The sequence below is a fragment of the Aphelocoma coerulescens genome, chromosome 9, assembly GCF_041296385.1.
Source record: "Aphelocoma coerulescens isolate FSJ_1873_10779 chromosome 9, UR_Acoe_1.0, whole genome shotgun sequence".
NCBI classification, from domain to species: domain Eukaryota; kingdom Metazoa; phylum Chordata; class Aves; order Passeriformes; family Corvidae; genus Aphelocoma; species Aphelocoma coerulescens.
Genome location: NC_091023.1, coordinates 22,812,102 through 22,829,748, shown reverse-complemented (window position 1 = coordinate 22,829,748; position 17,647 = coordinate 22,812,102). Strand labels below are relative to the sequence as shown.

General features: G+C 40.4%; 2 protein-coding genes across 3 annotated transcripts in view; one reads left to right on the top strand and one right to left on the bottom strand.

The window, feature by feature from the left end:
* The window catches only part of LRRC31 (leucine rich repeat containing 31), a 30,260-nt gene extending 22,385 nt beyond the window's left edge, over window positions 1–7,875 (bottom strand). Inside the window, exon 1 of one of the 2 annotated variants that reach the window (XM_069024876.1) lies at window positions 7,748–7,875. The gene's annotated coding sequence lies outside the window, so the exon portion shown is untranslated. The remainder of the gene's footprint in view (window positions 1–7,747) is intronic. The other variant, XM_069024877.1, reaches the window with a different exon arrangement.
* Window positions 4,420–12,310, top strand: SAMD7 (sterile alpha motif domain containing 7). Its single transcript, XM_069024879.1, has 8 exons — window positions 4,420–4,631; window positions 5,338–5,464; window positions 5,608–5,744; window positions 6,834–6,912; window positions 9,268–9,947; window positions 10,606–10,727; window positions 10,994–11,104; window positions 11,761–12,310. The coding sequence occupies exons 1-8, from the start codon at window positions 4,529–4,531 to the stop codon at window positions 12,031–12,033; spliced, it is 1,632 nt and encodes a 543-aa protein (XP_068880980.1). The 5' UTR covers window positions 4,420–4,528; the 3' UTR covers window positions 12,034–12,310.
* The last annotated feature ends 5,337 nt before the right edge of the window (window positions 12,311–17,647 follow it).

The window sequence follows — 17,647 nt, the reverse complement described above, 5'->3', positions numbered from 1 at the left end:
GTTCTCAATCCAGTTTTAGGATTACACTCTAATCTCAGTCTCTGAGCAGTCTGTGCCCACGTATCTAGGATTAGAATTTAGCCCCACAGCCTCTCCAATGGCACCTTACTCCAATTAATAAGACATATTTCATGCTCCTGTATGACATAATGTTAATATAATTGCTTTTTTCCTTTCCAAAAGTTATTTATTTTGCTGACTGTGGATTCTGGAATAATTACAATCTATAGTTTTATGACTCAGCATAGATTCAGAGCAAGAACCCCTGATCCTACAACTAATAAAATTAAGACTATTAATAATATTGGAATATTTATCTGTTTTTTAAAACAGCACCTGATTTCTCAAGAAATCAGATGAGCCTTTTCTAAAAGAGAAGCCAATGGAAATGTAAATTAGATTATATATGTCTTCATTCATATGTTTCACTCACAAGCATGAATACATGTTCATATTATATGTTTGACTGATTTATCTGACACAAATTTACCCAAGCATTTTAAACAACATTCAGCTTCTTCCAAACAGTCTGTGGAGCCACTTCTGAAGTACACTAAACATTGACTTCTAAGAATGCTAATTCCATGTGTTTGATGTAAATAAAAGCAGTAATAGTTAGTGAAATTTGAATGCATTTACCTAAAAAAACAGGTCTTCCAATAAGTCTATACTATATACAAGACTAAACTGTATTTTGCCAGTGCAATTGATAACATCAACACCTAGACTGCTATAGACAATTTGAAACTGTTGCATGATCAGATTTGCAAATGCTTCTGGTTCATGAAGTTCGTGTCTTGCCACTTCTCATCTAATAAATTGAGACAGAATTAGTCCTGGGTGAGTGGTTCTGCCTGCTGCCAAGAAGGGTTTGCTAAGGGTAAGACTCTAAAGGTAGAGATTAACTTGTCTTCATCCCTGTAATGTGCTGTACAGCCAGGATTTGTGCAATAGGATCAGAGCAGAGCCATATATGAATCTAACACTGGACAGCTGGTGTGTATGAATTTATATGAACCCTGATGCCAGATTTTGAGCTACTCTCAAATCCCAGCTAATAAATGTATCAGAAGCATACTTTCCCTGTTCCCTCACAGATCCTTCTCTGCTGATGTGGTTTCTAATATGCAAGTTGTTATGAAAATAGTATGAACCTAAACTACCCTAAATTTGACCTGCAGGTCAGAACCCCAGCTAAGTAACTGAAAAAGGTGTTTTTCCAAATGGAATAATATGGATTAGTGAGGTTCAGCACCTCCTCCTGACAGAGAGTTACATAGAAATCTTTATATTAGGTTACTAAGCTATTTATCCCACTGATCATTTCAATACTTCACTAACAGGAAATTCAGGGAAATAGAGAAGTAATTTAAAACAGATAACACATACATATAAAACATGTCCTTTAAATTAAGTTTGGACCATACTGATATTTTGCCATTCAACTTGGAGAAAGAGATTTGAATTCTGGTGGGAATAACATCTCAACTTTACATCACAAATACCAGAGTTATTTTTACACATCTGAGAAGAAATCCAAGATCAGTTAGATAGGATTGATTGGCACACCAATGAAAAAAACAGAATGATTTCATGAAGCAACTCCAGAGAAAACCCCATTAAGGAAGCAAACTCTCCTTTTGGCTCATGATGATTCAAAAACTGGGTCAGTGGAAGCAGTAAGCTACAGCTTTAGTGGAAGAAGATACTAAAGAACTTTTAAATCATATTATTCCGTTATTTTTTCAATACTATATCTTTTCCATACTACATCTTTCTCTTCAAACCAACAGACTGCATAGTCTGTCTTTGCAAGGATAAGTTGTTTAACTGATGCACGTTGTCTGAAATGGTGGTCTGTGAATCTTGGTCACCTGGTGGATAGTAATTATCAGTAAATATGGATCACTTTGCTGTGGATGTTGCTGTAATCAGTACCCTACAGTCAGGGAAAATACCAATATTTAAAAAAAATCTCATATATAAAAGGAAGTCTTAAAGAAAGTTCTTACATAGTTTCTGCTTCAGCTCTGAAAAGAGGCAGTGTGAGACTGCCTGTCAACAGCCACTGTATCATCCTTCACATCCAACAAAAAATCCAGACTTATTTTGGGAATTGCACAGACTACACAGAGAATACCACAGTGATACTGGTGCTACTGGTTTCTAACCACTTACTGCTGCTTGCTTTTGGATAGATGTCTGTCAGAACAGGCAGGGTATATGGGATCCCACATGAGGGATTTGGGCCAGAACAGATGGCTCTTTTCCTATTAGGTTTTCCATGATTCTACAGTTTAAAGCTGCATCATATAATTTCAGTCACCAGTGTGATTTTATGGGGAAGTGTAGAAGTTCTAGGAAGGTCTGATGAAGACATCCCCCCAGAAAAAAGCACATTCACAACCACGATTTAAACAGGGGACTGACACATGCTAGAAGATCCTAAAAAGCAAAAGTGGCACAACTTGTCAGTTATCTGACAGACAAAAATCTGCCGGTATTAAAACTCACTATTAATTTAAATTATTTCCCCCTGATTTGCAAGACTAGAAAGGTTAAAACCTCCTGGGTCTTTTCTCCATTATGTCTGTCTGAACCTCTGACGGTTTCTTTGCACCTTCATATCACAGAATCACAGAACAGTTTGGGTTGGAAAGGACCTTTAAGTCCATCTAATCCAACACCCCTGCAATAAGCACTGACATCTTCAGGTAGACCAGGTTTCTCTAGTCAGGTGCACCAGGCAAAGGCCAGGCTGTAAGAAGGGCAGCATGATGTTTAAAATTTCAGTTTTTTTTGCAGAGTATTCAATACAGAGTCTTTATCCAAGAAAGGAAAACACCTAAATGGCTACTGAACAACATGGTATGGCAAATACCATCATCCCAGTTACCACCTATTTTTTGAGCTGCTGAAAACTTTAGTCCAGCATTAAATCGCTTTAGTACTGAGCTTTAAAATGCTTTAGCAGCTCAGAAGCACTTTGGCAGCTCAAATGCTCTTCATGAGGCACCCAGCATCCTAAATCGCTTTAAGTCTAAAGTATCCTAAAAAAAAAGGCAAATGGAAACATGTCCAGCAGCACAAGTTCAGATACATATGTCAAGAACAAAAGCCATGGTGCTGGTCTGGGATTTGACAGACTTGTCTGCTGCCAGGACGACCTGAATCTTGGCCAACACAGAATCCAACATCTACATTTATAAATGTAAAGCACTTTTTATTTTGGGGAACACCAGTGATTTAGTCCAAGTTCAGCCTCTACTTTCAGTCTAAATGGCTGAAATGACTCACTTGTTTACCTTTTGGAAAACTGATTTTGAGACTAAGTATCCTCACCATACCAAAGAAATGGTAAATTCCTGAGGCACATGAGTTAGATTGATATCTATAACTTAAATTATTTTAAACTCATCAATAGGTCAAAGGCAATAAAAGAAGTTGTAATGATAAATCTAATTTATAAATGGCTTGGGTAATGAAACAAAGGACTTGGCTTTTAACTCATTTTTGGATAATGAACAGTGCTCCTGTCTTTGCATTTCCCCTGCTGTTATCTCTACCAAATGCTGGTTGAACTCCTGGAGCTGTAAGTCTCTATCTACAGGATGAGAACACTTCAGCATTCCATTTTCCTTCTTTCAGAAGACAGAGTGAATCCATTTCATCAGAGCTAAATGGGGATGGAAATTTAACTCCTAACTCAAAAAAAAGTTTTTAAAATCTAGTCATTTGCTGTGCAAGTCTAGTGTGAGATGAATGTACAGATGCTCCCGCTGCTGCCTTTGGAGCCAGCCTGCTCCCTCTGCCAACTCCTCAAACTCAAAGCATTCCATACAGGATAGCTTTTTAACATCCAGGCTCTGGGTTACAGGACTTGCTTCCTTTATAATTATTAATTATATATATATGGTATATTAATTATATATATAAATTTATAATTAATCTGAGTCTTACTGGTTTTATCACTACAAAACATGTTCTTCTGTATTTTTACTTCATTTGGCAGCCTTAAAGGGCTGATGTCATTTGGAACAGATAATTTCTACCATTTTTTTCCATCTGCTTCACTTAGTTTACAGTAGACAGGGCTCCAAACTATTACAATTCTGAAATTAAACCAAAGATACCTGCTTTCCTAAGTATGAGCACATCACTGCTCTCAGAGCTGCTGTGGGACACCGGGGGCTAAAGGAAAAGGCTTGGGCTTAATCACATCCTTTTGAGCAGGTGTTATTTCCAGCATCCTGATTTTCCTTGCATAATAAGATCCAAGAACACTGAACAACTCAGTGTATACAAGGGCAACATTTGCATTGTCCTGAAAACTGGACGTTTCTATATGGAAAACACTACAACCCACGAGCAGTGAAGGGTACGGCTGTGACCGGCAGGACCACCTGCTTATCTGAGAAACAACCTGCATAACCTGCTCTGTTTCTCGCTGTTGAATGCCTTATTCCTCTCTTTGGTGCAGCTGCTTCAGTTCTTTACATCAGCAAAGTTGTTTCTGTCTCCCTGCAGCATGACTCCCCGGGAGCACATGAGGAAGATGTCCATCCTGGGGGAACAGGGAACACTGGAGGAAAAGCACCTCTACCGACTGGCAGGCAGCATGGCAGCAGGAGGTGAGCAGCAAGGAACCCACCTGCACACGTGGTTGTAGGACTGCTGATATCTGTGCAAGCTGCAAGAAACAGCCAGCACCAGGTTTGGTGTCTTGAAAAGGTGTTTCAAATTTATCCTAGGAGTAACTGCAGAAACACTTCTTTTAAAGTCGTTAAAAGTTAACACAGAGGACTCTTGGAATTCAGTGTTTGATCAAGAGATGCTGAGCATCTGGAAGACAAGTGAATGTCACACAAGAACTCTGAACAAAAGCCACAGCTGGACATTATGATGTTCTGGCTCACCATTGTAGGCTCTTTTTTCATGACAATGTCAGTTCCACCTAGTACGATTTTTCTAAAAATGAAACTGCATTAGAAATGAAAACCCTCTCAAGCAGAGAACTTAACATCCATGGCTATTTTATTCTGTTTCATAGCGTTATGTGAATTATTATTCATTGTAATTTGTCCTTTGGTACACTTGACTGAGCATATCCTGTTTATTTTTACTGCAGTTCAATTGCATAAATCTACGTCATTTAAACGAAGTAGTTCAGGTGGCAGTGAAAACATGTTTTTAATTGCTGCTATTTAAAAAAAAAAAGTGTGATTTGCACTTGAGGAAACAAAACAAAACCTTTTTTTTCTGGTAAAGTTATACTGCAGCCAGAACCACTTCCTAACTTACCCCACTGACAGCAGAACTGTGTGTGCTTTGTGTCAGAACTGCGGCAGCGGCAGGAGATGCTAATGAGGAACCAGCTGATGGCAGTAAACCCGCCGCTGATGGGGCCGGGCCCGCAGAGGATGCAGGCGATCCCCGCCCAGTTTGAGCCGCGACTGGTCGACAGGTACCGGGCACTGCTTCTCTGTACCAGCACTGCAGTTAATCACGACTCTGTGTGTGCTGTCCCTGAGGTTGTAAAGACCTTTGGTTATTCTTAACTAAACAATATCCTCTGCATATCTGAATGTATTTTTTTTTTCCTCTCAGAGATCTGCTACCTTCAACTGAAATGATGGCCTCAGCTGACCCCAGACAAATCCACATAGCATCCCACCTGGGACCCACAGTCCCACAGCACCCAAACATGCCAAACCTATTGTCCAACCGTGTCTACCAAGGCCCAGGTAACAAAGCACCCCCAGCATTCTGAGAAGTGGGAGCATGTGGATCAGAAAGCAAACCGCACCCACTAGTTTTCCATAGGTTTACTGGTAGTGTCAGTAACAGCTAATTTTATTTAGAAAAACAGTCTCACTAAGAAGAGGCAGTTTGCTCATCAGAGATTCTAAACTGTGCCAGTTTAGGTCTAAGCATGTCCATCCTAGCTTTTGTTAAATATACTGTTTTCAGAGTCTTTTGCATGTTTTTTTTCCCTCCTTTTCTTTTTGCATTTTCACACCCCCAAAAAAAGGCTATAGATAAAAAAGAGCTTCTCAACAACACTTTTACACTACATTTTATCCTTGCTCTTATATGAGCTTTGGCTGCTTTAACACTGATCATATTCTCTAATGATAATATCATGCCATTTAATTTGTGTAGGGTAAATACATGTCCTTTTTAATAAAGGCTCAAAATTACAGGGCACAGCTCCAAGGGGAGGGCTGGACATCACAACTATGGCACTCATGTCATGCTGCACAAAAATTTACAAATTACTTTATGCAAAGTGAGCTTAAGATTCTTTCTTTGAGAAGAGTGAATGAATTTTCAATGCCACATCAATCTACCAAGAAAAATTTCTGACTTTAGCTTTTTTCCCCCCTTAACGTGGATCTCAAATAAGAGATTCCCTTAAGAGGAAATATAATTCAAAATTACTCAGCCTCCAGGCTTAAAGCAGTCTTGAAGGAGCAGGTTTGCTTTGCTCAACTGATGGCTATTATTTGCTGAGCAGTTATATGTACTTCAAAGTCGTAAGTCACCAAATAAAACCACCCTCCTGTCTCCTTCATTTATGGTTAGTGGCAGGTATTCCTAATTACCAATCTGCTCCTGGAAACACCTGATGTTGTACTTCATGTTCCTTCTACAAATTCCCACCAAAACAATTACTACAATTAGGATTTAACTTGAAATCCTGTCACTTTCCTGGTGAAGCCCACAGCTGAAAACTTACAAAGCTTTTTAAAGTGTCTGCATTGCTTTGGGGTTTGTGCATTTGCATGAGGAAACAAGTGAATTTAAAAAAAATGTTTCCCCTTCCCTTTAAGGATACAGCTTTCTACAACCAGAATCCATGGAAGCTGTGGCCAGAAGACAAGAATTGGTTCAAAAGCAAAATATTGCCAGGTAATCAATAGCAAGCTTTACTCTGAGATGCATGCATGATTAAAGCAGCAAAGTGATTGGGATTTTTTTCAAGTCACCCAGAGAGGCAGAGGGTCTTTGAGTATCAATTAAGGCCCAAAGCTACTGACTTTCTGCTTGCCCTATTGTGCTTTTATTCTTAAAATGATGTAACAAAAATAAACAAACCCCTTAACTTGGTTAAGGAAAAAAACAAGCTACAGCTACAGCCCTTGAACTGTGGATCCAAACACCCTGAAGTTACAAAAGTTCAGAAACAAATTCAAACTTTACAGCTGTGTGATATCACACACAACACTTTAAGCCTCTGCAGCTGGGCCCTTGGGATGAGCAGCTGTGTCTCCACCCTACCAGGGTGGGCAGCTTTCCTAGTTCAACCAAATAGCTGGAATATCAGAGTGACTGTAGAAAGTCCAGTTATTTGTACCAGTTTCAGTGTAGTCAGTAGCTGGTTAAGAAACCACCAGTACCCTCCCTCATAGCCACATCATTTCCACAGAGGAACTCTACCCTCACCACTCCTGCACTGGGCTGTAGCACAGTACTCAGTGGTAGTGTCCCTCACACAGTGAGACTAAGAGCAAAGAACAGAGAAGTTTCTTTATGTACGTCTGAAAAGAATTATGACAGAAGTGTTTTGAGTTTTTCAGTCAGCAAAGCTCGATTACTGAACTCCTCCAAGCACAAGATGTGCATCAGCAACATGTTTCCTATAGCTCTTGCCACATGGCAAAAACCCTGAGAAAAAACAAGTGAAATAACAAGTGGCAAACATGGCCATCTCATACACCCACAGCCACATCAGAGCTGGTCCTACCTGTTCAGGCTCCTCCCTCAGCCCACCAAACAGCAAAACTCCAACATGAAACAGCTCACCTAAACCTTAAAAAAACCTTTAACCCCCATTTTTTGCCACCCTGGCAATTTCCACTCTGTTCACACAGCTTTCTGCAGCACAGGTCATCTTTAGGGCTGTATTTCCTCCTTTCAGCTATTCCAGAAGTCAAGTGTTGACAATCTCCTGCACTTGGTGCAGCTGTGCTGCTGAGCACCTGGGCTCAAATCCTTGTTCTCCGAGGGACTCTGCCTCATCCCAAAGCTCTGTCTGCTGGTCCTGGCAGGAACAGACTATCTCAGCTGGAGGAGTAGGCAGGAATGTAATGCTTTCTGCTGTTTATCTGCACCTCAAGAGCTGAGTGGGAGTAGTGACAATCAGGCAAAACGTACAAGGACATGGTACACAGACAAAACACTTCCTTTGTATCTCTGAGAGCAGAAAATCAATAACTTGGATGTTGTTTCAAAGATGAAAAGAAGACAGAGAAAAAGCCCTGAATGAAGTGATCAAATAATTCCTCCTCAAAACAAAAATCTGCTTTTGCCCAAACTATTTTCCTGACAATTTTACACTCTCCTAAAAGTCAGACTCTCTCTGACCTGTTATCCTCATTGCAGCTTTAAGAAAGCTATCTTGGTGCACTTTAAAGTGCTTTACTTCACAGGCTCTTTTCCAAAGATGCAGAAATCCCAATGAAAGCTCCTCAAAGCTCCTCTAGGAGCTCTAGCTTTCTGTTTGATCACTGGCCTGGCTCCAGAGAAAGCTGATGCCAGCAAAGGTTGGTAAAGCAAAGACAAATACTACTACTTGTATTCTCTGTATCCCATTAGTAAGCCCTCCTACCTACTATGACAGGAGCGGGAAGCTGGCACAGACTCTGGAGCATTTATCCACAAGGAAGGAGATCAGTTGAATATTTCCCACCAGGATCTCACCTTTTCACACCCTCAGAGTCATGCTCAGGTGCCAGGCACTGTGGAGAGTTACTCAAGAGACTTAGCTTTAGCTTATTCTGAATGGATGCACAGGTTTGATAGAATAAATCATTCTAGTTCTTTATCATTTACAGTATCACTGGAATTTTGCAGTTTTCAGTACAAATTTCTGACTGATAATGTAAATCAATTATTTTCTTTAGTTTTCAACACTTATGACCTGGGAAACAATTTTCCAAATCCCAAGTGAGTATAATCACCATGCCTGGAACGGCAATACACAAATAACACTTTTTTTGTCTGAAGTATTTTCTAGAGCCATCACACAGAAGATATGCTTTCCCCTTCTTTCAACTCAATCTGTATATCTGACAGCACATTAAATACAGCTAGGTTTGCCATTCCATCTGCAATTTGTGCCCTCACACACAGCAGTGTAGGGGAAAGACAAAACAAACAGTACTCTTGCATATTCCTTTATCTGAGTTTTAATCTGCTGCTGAAAACAAAAGGTGATGAAGGAGCTGAGCTGCCCTAACTGCCCGTGCTCTGTGTGTCTCTTAGAATGGAAATGGAGATGAGTGCTATTTTTCAGCAAAAGGAAATGGAGAAAGCCCATCGGAAAGGACTCCTGGGCCTGGAAGCCCCTTTCCTCTACCACGGGATGCCAGCGAGTCCCATTGCTTTCCGTGGCAGGCACAGACTACCTGAAGGGCACCTTCCCAATGACCTGTACGTTCATCGTACCACCCTGGATGAAATCCACGGCAACACCATGCTCATGGCAACCAGCCCATACCCACCAGTCACCACACTGCAAAGGGAGAGGGGACGCCGCCCAGGGAGAAGAGCTGGAAATCACAAAACTGCCGAGGGCAGCACCAATGGCACAAAGAACCAGGCAGATGACAAATCCACAGACCCTGCCTCAGCTGCAGCGGATGATGAGAAAGAAGACAAGAAAGAAGTAGAGGTCGAGACACCAAACAAACATGAGCAGATCAAAACCCAGACTGAGCCATCTGCAGTTGCCAAAAACTGTAAAGAGTTTGAACAAGGCTTGAGAAAAAACTGTGCTACTCATGAAATTCCTACTGAAACCACCAGCTGCAGCAACACAAATGAGAAGGAAGCCAACAGCTCCTGTGCTGCTTTTGATGACAAGTACCTGTACCCTTCTGCAATCCCATTCTCAGCATTACCATATGGATTTCCAGTGCCCAATACCCCATTGCTACCTTCAGGTTTGTCAGATCTCCAGATTACAGTTACAGTGGTATGTTGATATAATCTGTTGTTATTGATTTGGTCTCTCAATTATTCCCTCTGATTTAAGTGAATTTTTAGTATGGTAGAGTCATTGCAACTAAAAGTAGAATTCCAATGCTGCAAACAGTAATATCTATATCAGTTCCTGTTTTAAAAAGGAATTTCAATTAAAATAAAGAAAATTGCTGAATGAAGTTGTGAGTTAGCCTCTCTTCAGCCCACAATTTTTCTATATGTCCTAACTCACAGTAGGCACTATGGACTAGCAAAGGCTTGGATCTGTTCTACTGAAATACTAGTCAAATCAAAGTAACAGTAAAGTCTAAAGAAGAAAAAGCATTGGATAATGTACTCATCAGAGGAAGTCCTGCAGCATGACTTATATGTGTAGTGACTGGTAGGTACAGTGCCAGCAGTAAACAAAAGAAGCCACAAAAAAAACCCCCTTCAGAACCAGGTTCTGCTCATTACCCGGTGATTTTACATCTAGGATTCCTGTATCTGCCTGCTACTACACCCTGTTGTTAATATATTAGGGTCGAAAAGGTGTAAAAATTCTCATGATAACAATAATTTCCTCCTGATTTGCCAGCAAAATTCTACCAACATAACTTCTGTGTTTCCTCCTCAAAGGAACTCATGGCCTTATCCTGAATGGAGAAGACATTTCTTCCATCGAAGACATTCGCAAGTGGACAGTTGATGATGTGCACAACTTCATTGTCAGTCTCCCAGGCTGCTCAGATTATGCCCAGGTGATTATAAACATTCACTACATTTTCAGGTCTTTAGGACTATCTAGATTTAAATGTCAGCAAACAAATGTAAATGTGAGGGGGTAGTTGATTGTCCCAAAGTTGCAAATATAATAGTAGCTTTCATTGTGCAGTTAGGAGATAAGTACAATGATGAAACAGAAAAATTATTATTTCTTCTTTTTATTGTTTAATCCTCAGAGTTAAGCATGAAAAATAACAAAATCTATTTTATCACACTACGATGTGTTTTATTATTTCCCCAGATATTTAAAGACCATGCTATTGATGGAGAAACACTTCCACTGCTAACAGAGGAACATCTCCTGGATACAATGGGATTAAAACTTGGACCAGCATTAAAAATCCGCTCTCAGGTATGATCATTAAATATATGCCAAGATGGTGAGTCACAGACATGAAAGAGCCAGAAGCTGATAAGAGGGAATTTTTCCAAATTAAAGCACTTTTTTTTCACTTGTAAGGTAACTGCCATAATATTGGGAGAAAAGAAATTACTCCAGCGAAGTTTGCTTTACTTCTCTATATATTACCACAGCACACAGGGACACACTAAGGAATATGACTGTACATTTTTCAGGAACAGATTGTCCCTCGCTGTTTGCAGTTTTCTGCCTTTAATTTCATCCATTAATATCAACCCTGTGTGTGTTTTTGTTTTTGTCTGGTTCTTTTCCTTTTCTCTAATCCCTTGTACTCTCTCACTCTTCTCTCACTCCAACCACCTTCCCCACTCCTGGCTGGCAGTTTGCCTCCACTCTGCACTTCAGGAGCAGGAGGATCCTGCTGTCAGGCCCAGCCATCCTAAGATGAGTATTGACAAGCTCCTTCCACAACCTGGACCTAGAAAAATATGAGAGAGGGAAAATGGAAGAGACTTTTTTCACAAGAATCTGATAACCCTTTGAGATGGCTGGAATGTCCCTGGCATTGCTGCACCAGAGTCAGGCTTGATGTTTAATGGCTTTAACAGCAAGAAGTAATTGCTGCAATTGTGCCTTTGTCTTTACAGGTGTCCCGACGTCTGGGCAACGTGTTCTACATGATGAATGTCCCTCTGTCTGTGCCCCTGCCTCCTGCTCCAGGGAAAGCCTCAGAGCAGCCCTCTGACATGGCCTCCCCTCTGCACTGCAACAGCAGTGGTGACACACTGGACAGTCCCTGCTCCCAGGACCCAGAAACCTCCCAAGCAGTGGAACAGATCGTTTCAGAAAGCAGGGAAAATCCATGTGACACAGCTGGAACTCAGGCTGACTTCCAGATGATTGCTTTCCAGAAAAGTTGAGCTAAGTCCAGGACACATTGTGTTTTTAATCATACAGGAACCTCTAGTTACAAAAGTGTCTGAGAAGAAGCTATAGCCTGAAAGCTCTGTAAGGCTGGGGCTGAAGGAAGCAAGCTGCCAATGCAGCATGAGGAAGTGCTGTATCTGAAAGGCACAAAAAAATACAGCTACATGTTAGTGCAACTACTTTCAAGTGCAATTCATTGGAAAGAATACCAGTAGGGTTAACAGGTAAATTGAATTTTTCATTGAAGTCCAGGGTCATCACTGAAAGCTATCAGAGACTCAGAGTGCACTGTATGTCTTACAGTGTGTTCCAGTGGGCTGCTGAGAAACTACATGGAAAAGTCACAGCTTCCAAACATAGCTGACTTCTGCTTCTGTTGAACAAAATTTATACAGAACATTCATATGGAATTCATTGGGAGAGTATGGAATTGCCTGCAGAATATAGAGAAATACACCCCAGACTCAGCAATTTGAGTTAATTCATTGCTACTCCAGAACAAAGCTTTTCTAAGTGCCTGGCAAGGGTATACAGCTTATAAAGATACACAGATGGAACATGAAAATACCATGTTTGACAGCAGTTTTAATTATTCCAAGGCATTCTTATCACCAGGGCTGGAATTTGCTTTGCGTGACTGCAAGATGAGATGAGTCACCAGCCTCTGCCATGAAGGCCAGTCACTGGAACAGTGACATTCCCAGCAGGCAGCAGGCTCAAAGCCTCCTGGTTCCTGCCAGCCTCTTCCAGGATGCCCTTCCCATCAGCTCACCTGGACAAGCCATGGAAAGCCCTTCCCTCAGCAGCACGTTTAGTGTTCTTTACTTTGGAAAAGGCCATCAGCTTAGCCTGAAAGCTCTCTTTTCTCTGGAAAAATATGGTTTCCCCTCACTTCTGCCACTGATGTGACAGTCATTATCTCACAGCACACAAGAACAAGAAATAGAGTTTTTAGCTAAGGACAAATCCCCAGCATTTACTGTGATTCCTGTGTGATTTATCCTTGTTCCCTTTTTAGGGGTTTGGTCCTACACTGGTTCTCCACATAGACTTTGGAAGTCAGTACACTTCCAGTCTCTTCCTTGCAAGAACCCTTCTTTACTTCAAAAGACACACAAATATCTTTGACAAAATCAAGTTCTGAAAATTGAGGGTTAATAGACTGTGGACCTGCTGTATGTTGCTACTTTAGATTCTCTCCCCTTAGTTTAGTTTGTGTGGCCTCAAGTATTTAAACCCCAAGAAGTATGAAGTTGTTTAGATGGTGAGTGGCTAAACACATGAGGAGGGGAAGTATTTCCGTATTCTATTATTTTACTTTAGCCAGAGATAAATTGTTTTATATCTTTGTTATATTTGTGCACTAGATAATATGGGATTAGATATTTGCAACAGCAACCTCAGATGTCCATCTTACCATACTGTCCAAACTTTGCAGCCTTTGGAAAAATGGGAAATATCTATATTCTTTTTAGCACATGAAACAGTTTCTAACTTATTTTTTGTACAATTGACAATCATGTTGACAGTGTCACTTATCTAATTAAACACAGTTAATGACTTGGTTTTCAAATGGCATCCTACCTCCTCTCTGTGTGAAATACTCGACTCAATCCACAGGAGACCTTCGACACCCGGGAAGAGGAACCTCTGACACTGTTCCAGGGGACTCAGGCCACGAGATGTCGCTGCAAAGCCACTCGAGGTCACCCGCTGCCCCTCCGGAGGGAAACGCAGCGCATCTGAAGTACCGGGGGCACATTTAGGGCAACGATACGAAGAAGCTGAACTTGTTTTTCTAAAGCAACAGCAGAAAAGCTTGACTTGAAGTCCCATATGCCAGGGAGGAAGGGCTGAAATGTGGTTCTGAAGAGTGTGATTATTTTTGTAAATGGGTCAGACATGAACAACGCCAAAAGCTGAGAAAGTTGGGATGCAAAGTTTGTGGTCTTGTATTACTTCCGCAATTAAAAAAACCCCACCAAACATACAATCCTTTGCACATACTGGGCTCTTCTTCCCAAAATGGCAAAAGGAATTACTTTATAGCTTCCTGTACTGGGGGCAGATGTGCTGGAGCAGCCAAAATGCAATAAGCCCTGAACAGTAAATAGTTGTGAAATGAAATAGGAAGGAAAGGAATTTACCTAAACAGACACAATAGATCCTATTTCTAATGGAGGAAATACCACTGGTAATGAATGTTTCCTCTCCTACAAACACTTCGGAGAAAATGAAAATAAAAGGTAAAAATAATAAAAAAGTACATAGAATCAGTAGACAGACCAGTATTTCCAGACTTTGATGTGTTTTCAGGAATTGTGTTTATGTGTAAACACTGAGGTCTTATTGATTCTCATGTTCTTTTTTAACATTTATTGTTTATTCCAGCTGCAAAGGGGTTCAGGTAGCAATCACAGGTACCTAAGAAAGCTGGCAGAACTCTGCTTCCTAATGACTTTCTGGTGCCTGTACCACCACTGCATTCATTTTTTCTGCAATGCAACTAAAATCCCAATGGGATGCAGATTATGTGTTTTAATACGAGTTGCATCATTAGAAATGTTTCATTTAACATCTATTGCTGCATTAGTCCATATCAGTGATGCAGTTAATGAAGAAGAGAATGTTTTCTGCAAGGTGTTGTAGAAGTTCCTGATTTTGTCTGTACTTCCACTAAATGTGTGGGCTCCTAGGGACAGAGATTTCCAATTTTTAATTTTTTTTTTTAATAGGGCCAAGGTAAAAGACAAGATTAATAAAAAGGTACAACAAACATATAGCAAAGTGGTCCTGTACCATAAATAACAGATTTAGGAAAGTCCTGAAGAGGAAGAAATATCTTTCCTACAACAATCTGGGTTTCTGGCCTCATGTAGGCTGCAGATGATGATGATGTGGAATACAAATTCACATGGACCTAAACAGATAATTCTCTGATCAATTCCCCAGGTGAAAAAATCTATAAAAAATGCTATGAACATACCAAAGTCATGCAGAATTCCCATCTGGTCCAAGCCAGGCAGTCACTCTAATCCAGCACACAAACACAAGAACAGACAAGTAGGTCCATAAGGTGATGGTATTTCTAACTGACTCATACCCATGCCACCAGCTACTTTATAAAACTTTATCTTCTAAGACTTTATACAACTGTGAATGTGCCACAAAACAGTTTTCAGAATGTTAAATTATCCTTTGAGTGCGAAACAGGAAAAATAACCCCCTCTGGTTTTTAAAATCACCTCTAGTTTTAAACTCTCTAGAAATGTCTTGTACTTTTGACTTTCCAAATACCCTCATGCAAAGTTGATTGGTTGTGCAGTGTTTTGAGTCACCTTCAACATCAGAAACTTTTCAGAAAAGCATCCAAAACTAGATATAACTCTTGCTTTGGTACCTTGCCATGGTAATGTTCTACCTAAGCCCTTTATTATTCACTGGCAAATAACAAGTCTACTTTATGAGGCTGAGTGTTCATAGAATTACAGAATTGTTTGAGTTGAAAGGGACCTTAGAGATCATCCAGTTCCAAATCCCTGTGTTCATCAGGGTTCTGCTGCCTCTCATGGTTGGTTTTGATTAGCTCTTCATGCTATAATAAATAGCTGTAGTTTTATTGCTATGGCAATTTCAGTGTAATAATACATGTTATATTAAGAAAAAAGCTCACCTCCCTTTCTCATTTGTTTAGGCTTTGGGGGGGTTTTGCAGTTGCCAGGCTCCTTTCATTCTTTGGGAAGGCTTTGCTCCTCCTATCACCTGTACTGAGGCCACAATAATTACTCTGTTGACTCAGTCCTTATGCTGTCCTTTCCTTTGTCCCATTCCCAAGATAATCCAAGTCTGTTTTTTCCCAGACAGACATTAATTCTGCTACTATCCCCATGCTCTTCTTGAACCACCAATTTCCCTGTTGGTGAGGAGGCAGATCTTTAATTCAGCCCAGAGGAAAAAGAACCTGTTGTCTATGTAGTATAGAGAATGATGCTGTATTTTTCCCTATAGTACAGCAAAGACATTAATAGACATTTTGATTCATCAAAATTTAAAACCACAGGTAGCATCTCTGTGTGTGAATTATTGACATAAAGATCAACCAACCAAAATGGCAAAATAGAAAAAGCACCACTGACCATGGGAAAGGAGAAAGCATCAAACCAGCCTGGTCCTTTGCTGCAGCCTTGGCTCATTAACCAATCTTTGCTGATTACCTTTCAGTTCCAAGGTTCCAACAGCTCTGCTAAAGGAGCACTGTGCAGCTGGGATTCATGGGACTCCAGCAGTCTCTGAACACTCTGCACTGGAAGATGGTTTGTAAAGCACTCATTGGCTTCTAGTTCAGCCTGTTAAATGGAAGGATGTAAACTCGAGACTTGCATCCTTATATAAAAAGTATTTTTAACTCAAACACTTGTACTCATAACAAAAAATCTTTGATTTTATAAAACAATGACAGGTAGTTTTTTCTAAGGCTATACCTTAAATATTATAATTCTTATCCTCCCCTCCTGCCACTGGCAAAAACAGAGATATAAGCAAGCCTTTTTTTATACAGACTTTTCCCCAAAACCTCAGCTGGTTCTTCCAGAGAATGTATTGATGTATTTTTCATTTATGTGTCCATGTACATCCTCACTGATTCCAGCATGGTCTGATTGACAGTGGTCTTTAAAAAGAGCTGATGTGCCACCCCATGTCAGGAGAGACATATCCTTACTCGGGCTCACAAGTTATTGCTTAAATGAAAATATATTCTTTCAATGAACAAAGCTGGTATTAGAAATAGGTGCAATTAATTACAGAAGAACCAGAGAAATTAAGTTTTAGTTTAATTGGACTTTTGTCAGTTATATGTACCAAATAATTGTGGGTTGTGTAGAAATGAAAAGGAACTTGCAAGAGTGGAAGTATTTAAGAACTTTCTTAGTGAAAGATAATTATGGAGATTTGTCTAATAAACCTTTGTTGTTCTGCTAAATTAAAAGCTAAGTGGCTAACTAAATATTTATAAGCTTTTGAGATGGAAGTGACTCAGGATATGTCTACATTGGAATATGTTTCTGAGTTATGATTCATGTATTTGTGGGTGGATTTTATCTGAACCTTCCTTGACAGTATGTGATGCTGTGCAGCACAAGGCCCATATTCTTTATATTCTGAGCCCATTCAGTGTTGAAGCTGACTGGATGAAAAGGGAGGTCACTCCAGAGCCTGCAGTGTGCTACCATCTGTAAATAATCTAGGAAATGGCTCCTAACAGAATTTCCTTCCTTCCTTCCTTCCTTCCTTCCTTCCTTCCTTCCTTCCTTCCTTCCTTCCTTCCTTCCTTCCTTCCTTCCTTCCTTCCTTCCTTCCTTCCTTCCTTCCTTCCTTCCTTCCTTCCTTCCTTCCTTCCTTCCTCCCTTCCTTCCTCCCTCCCTCCCTTCCTTCCTTCTCCCCTTCCTTCCCCCCAAATCCAGAAGGATTATCTGTGGGTCCAGAGGATAAGCTGCTTGCAAGTTCATTTGTTCAGAACTGACACTTGCTTTGACTTTGAGTGTCTCTCCAGCTGTTCTGCAGAAGTCTCTGTGACTCCCCAGGTAATTAGTGACATGCTTGCCAGTA

Excerpts from the sequence above, each read along its gene's own strand:
- SAMD7 (XM_069024879.1), top strand. The coding sequence starts at position 4,529 with ATGACTCCCCGGGAGCACATGAGGAAGATGTCCATCCTGGGGGAACAG. Across the intron at positions 5,745-6,833 it reads CCGTGTCTACCAAGGCCCAG|GATACAGCTTTCTACAACCA; the intron begins GTAACAAAGCAC and ends CTTCCCTTTAAG. Across the intron at positions 10,728-10,993 it reads GCTGCTCAGATTATGCCCAG|ATATTTAAAGACCATGCTAT; the intron begins GTGATTATAAAC and ends TTATTTCCCCAG.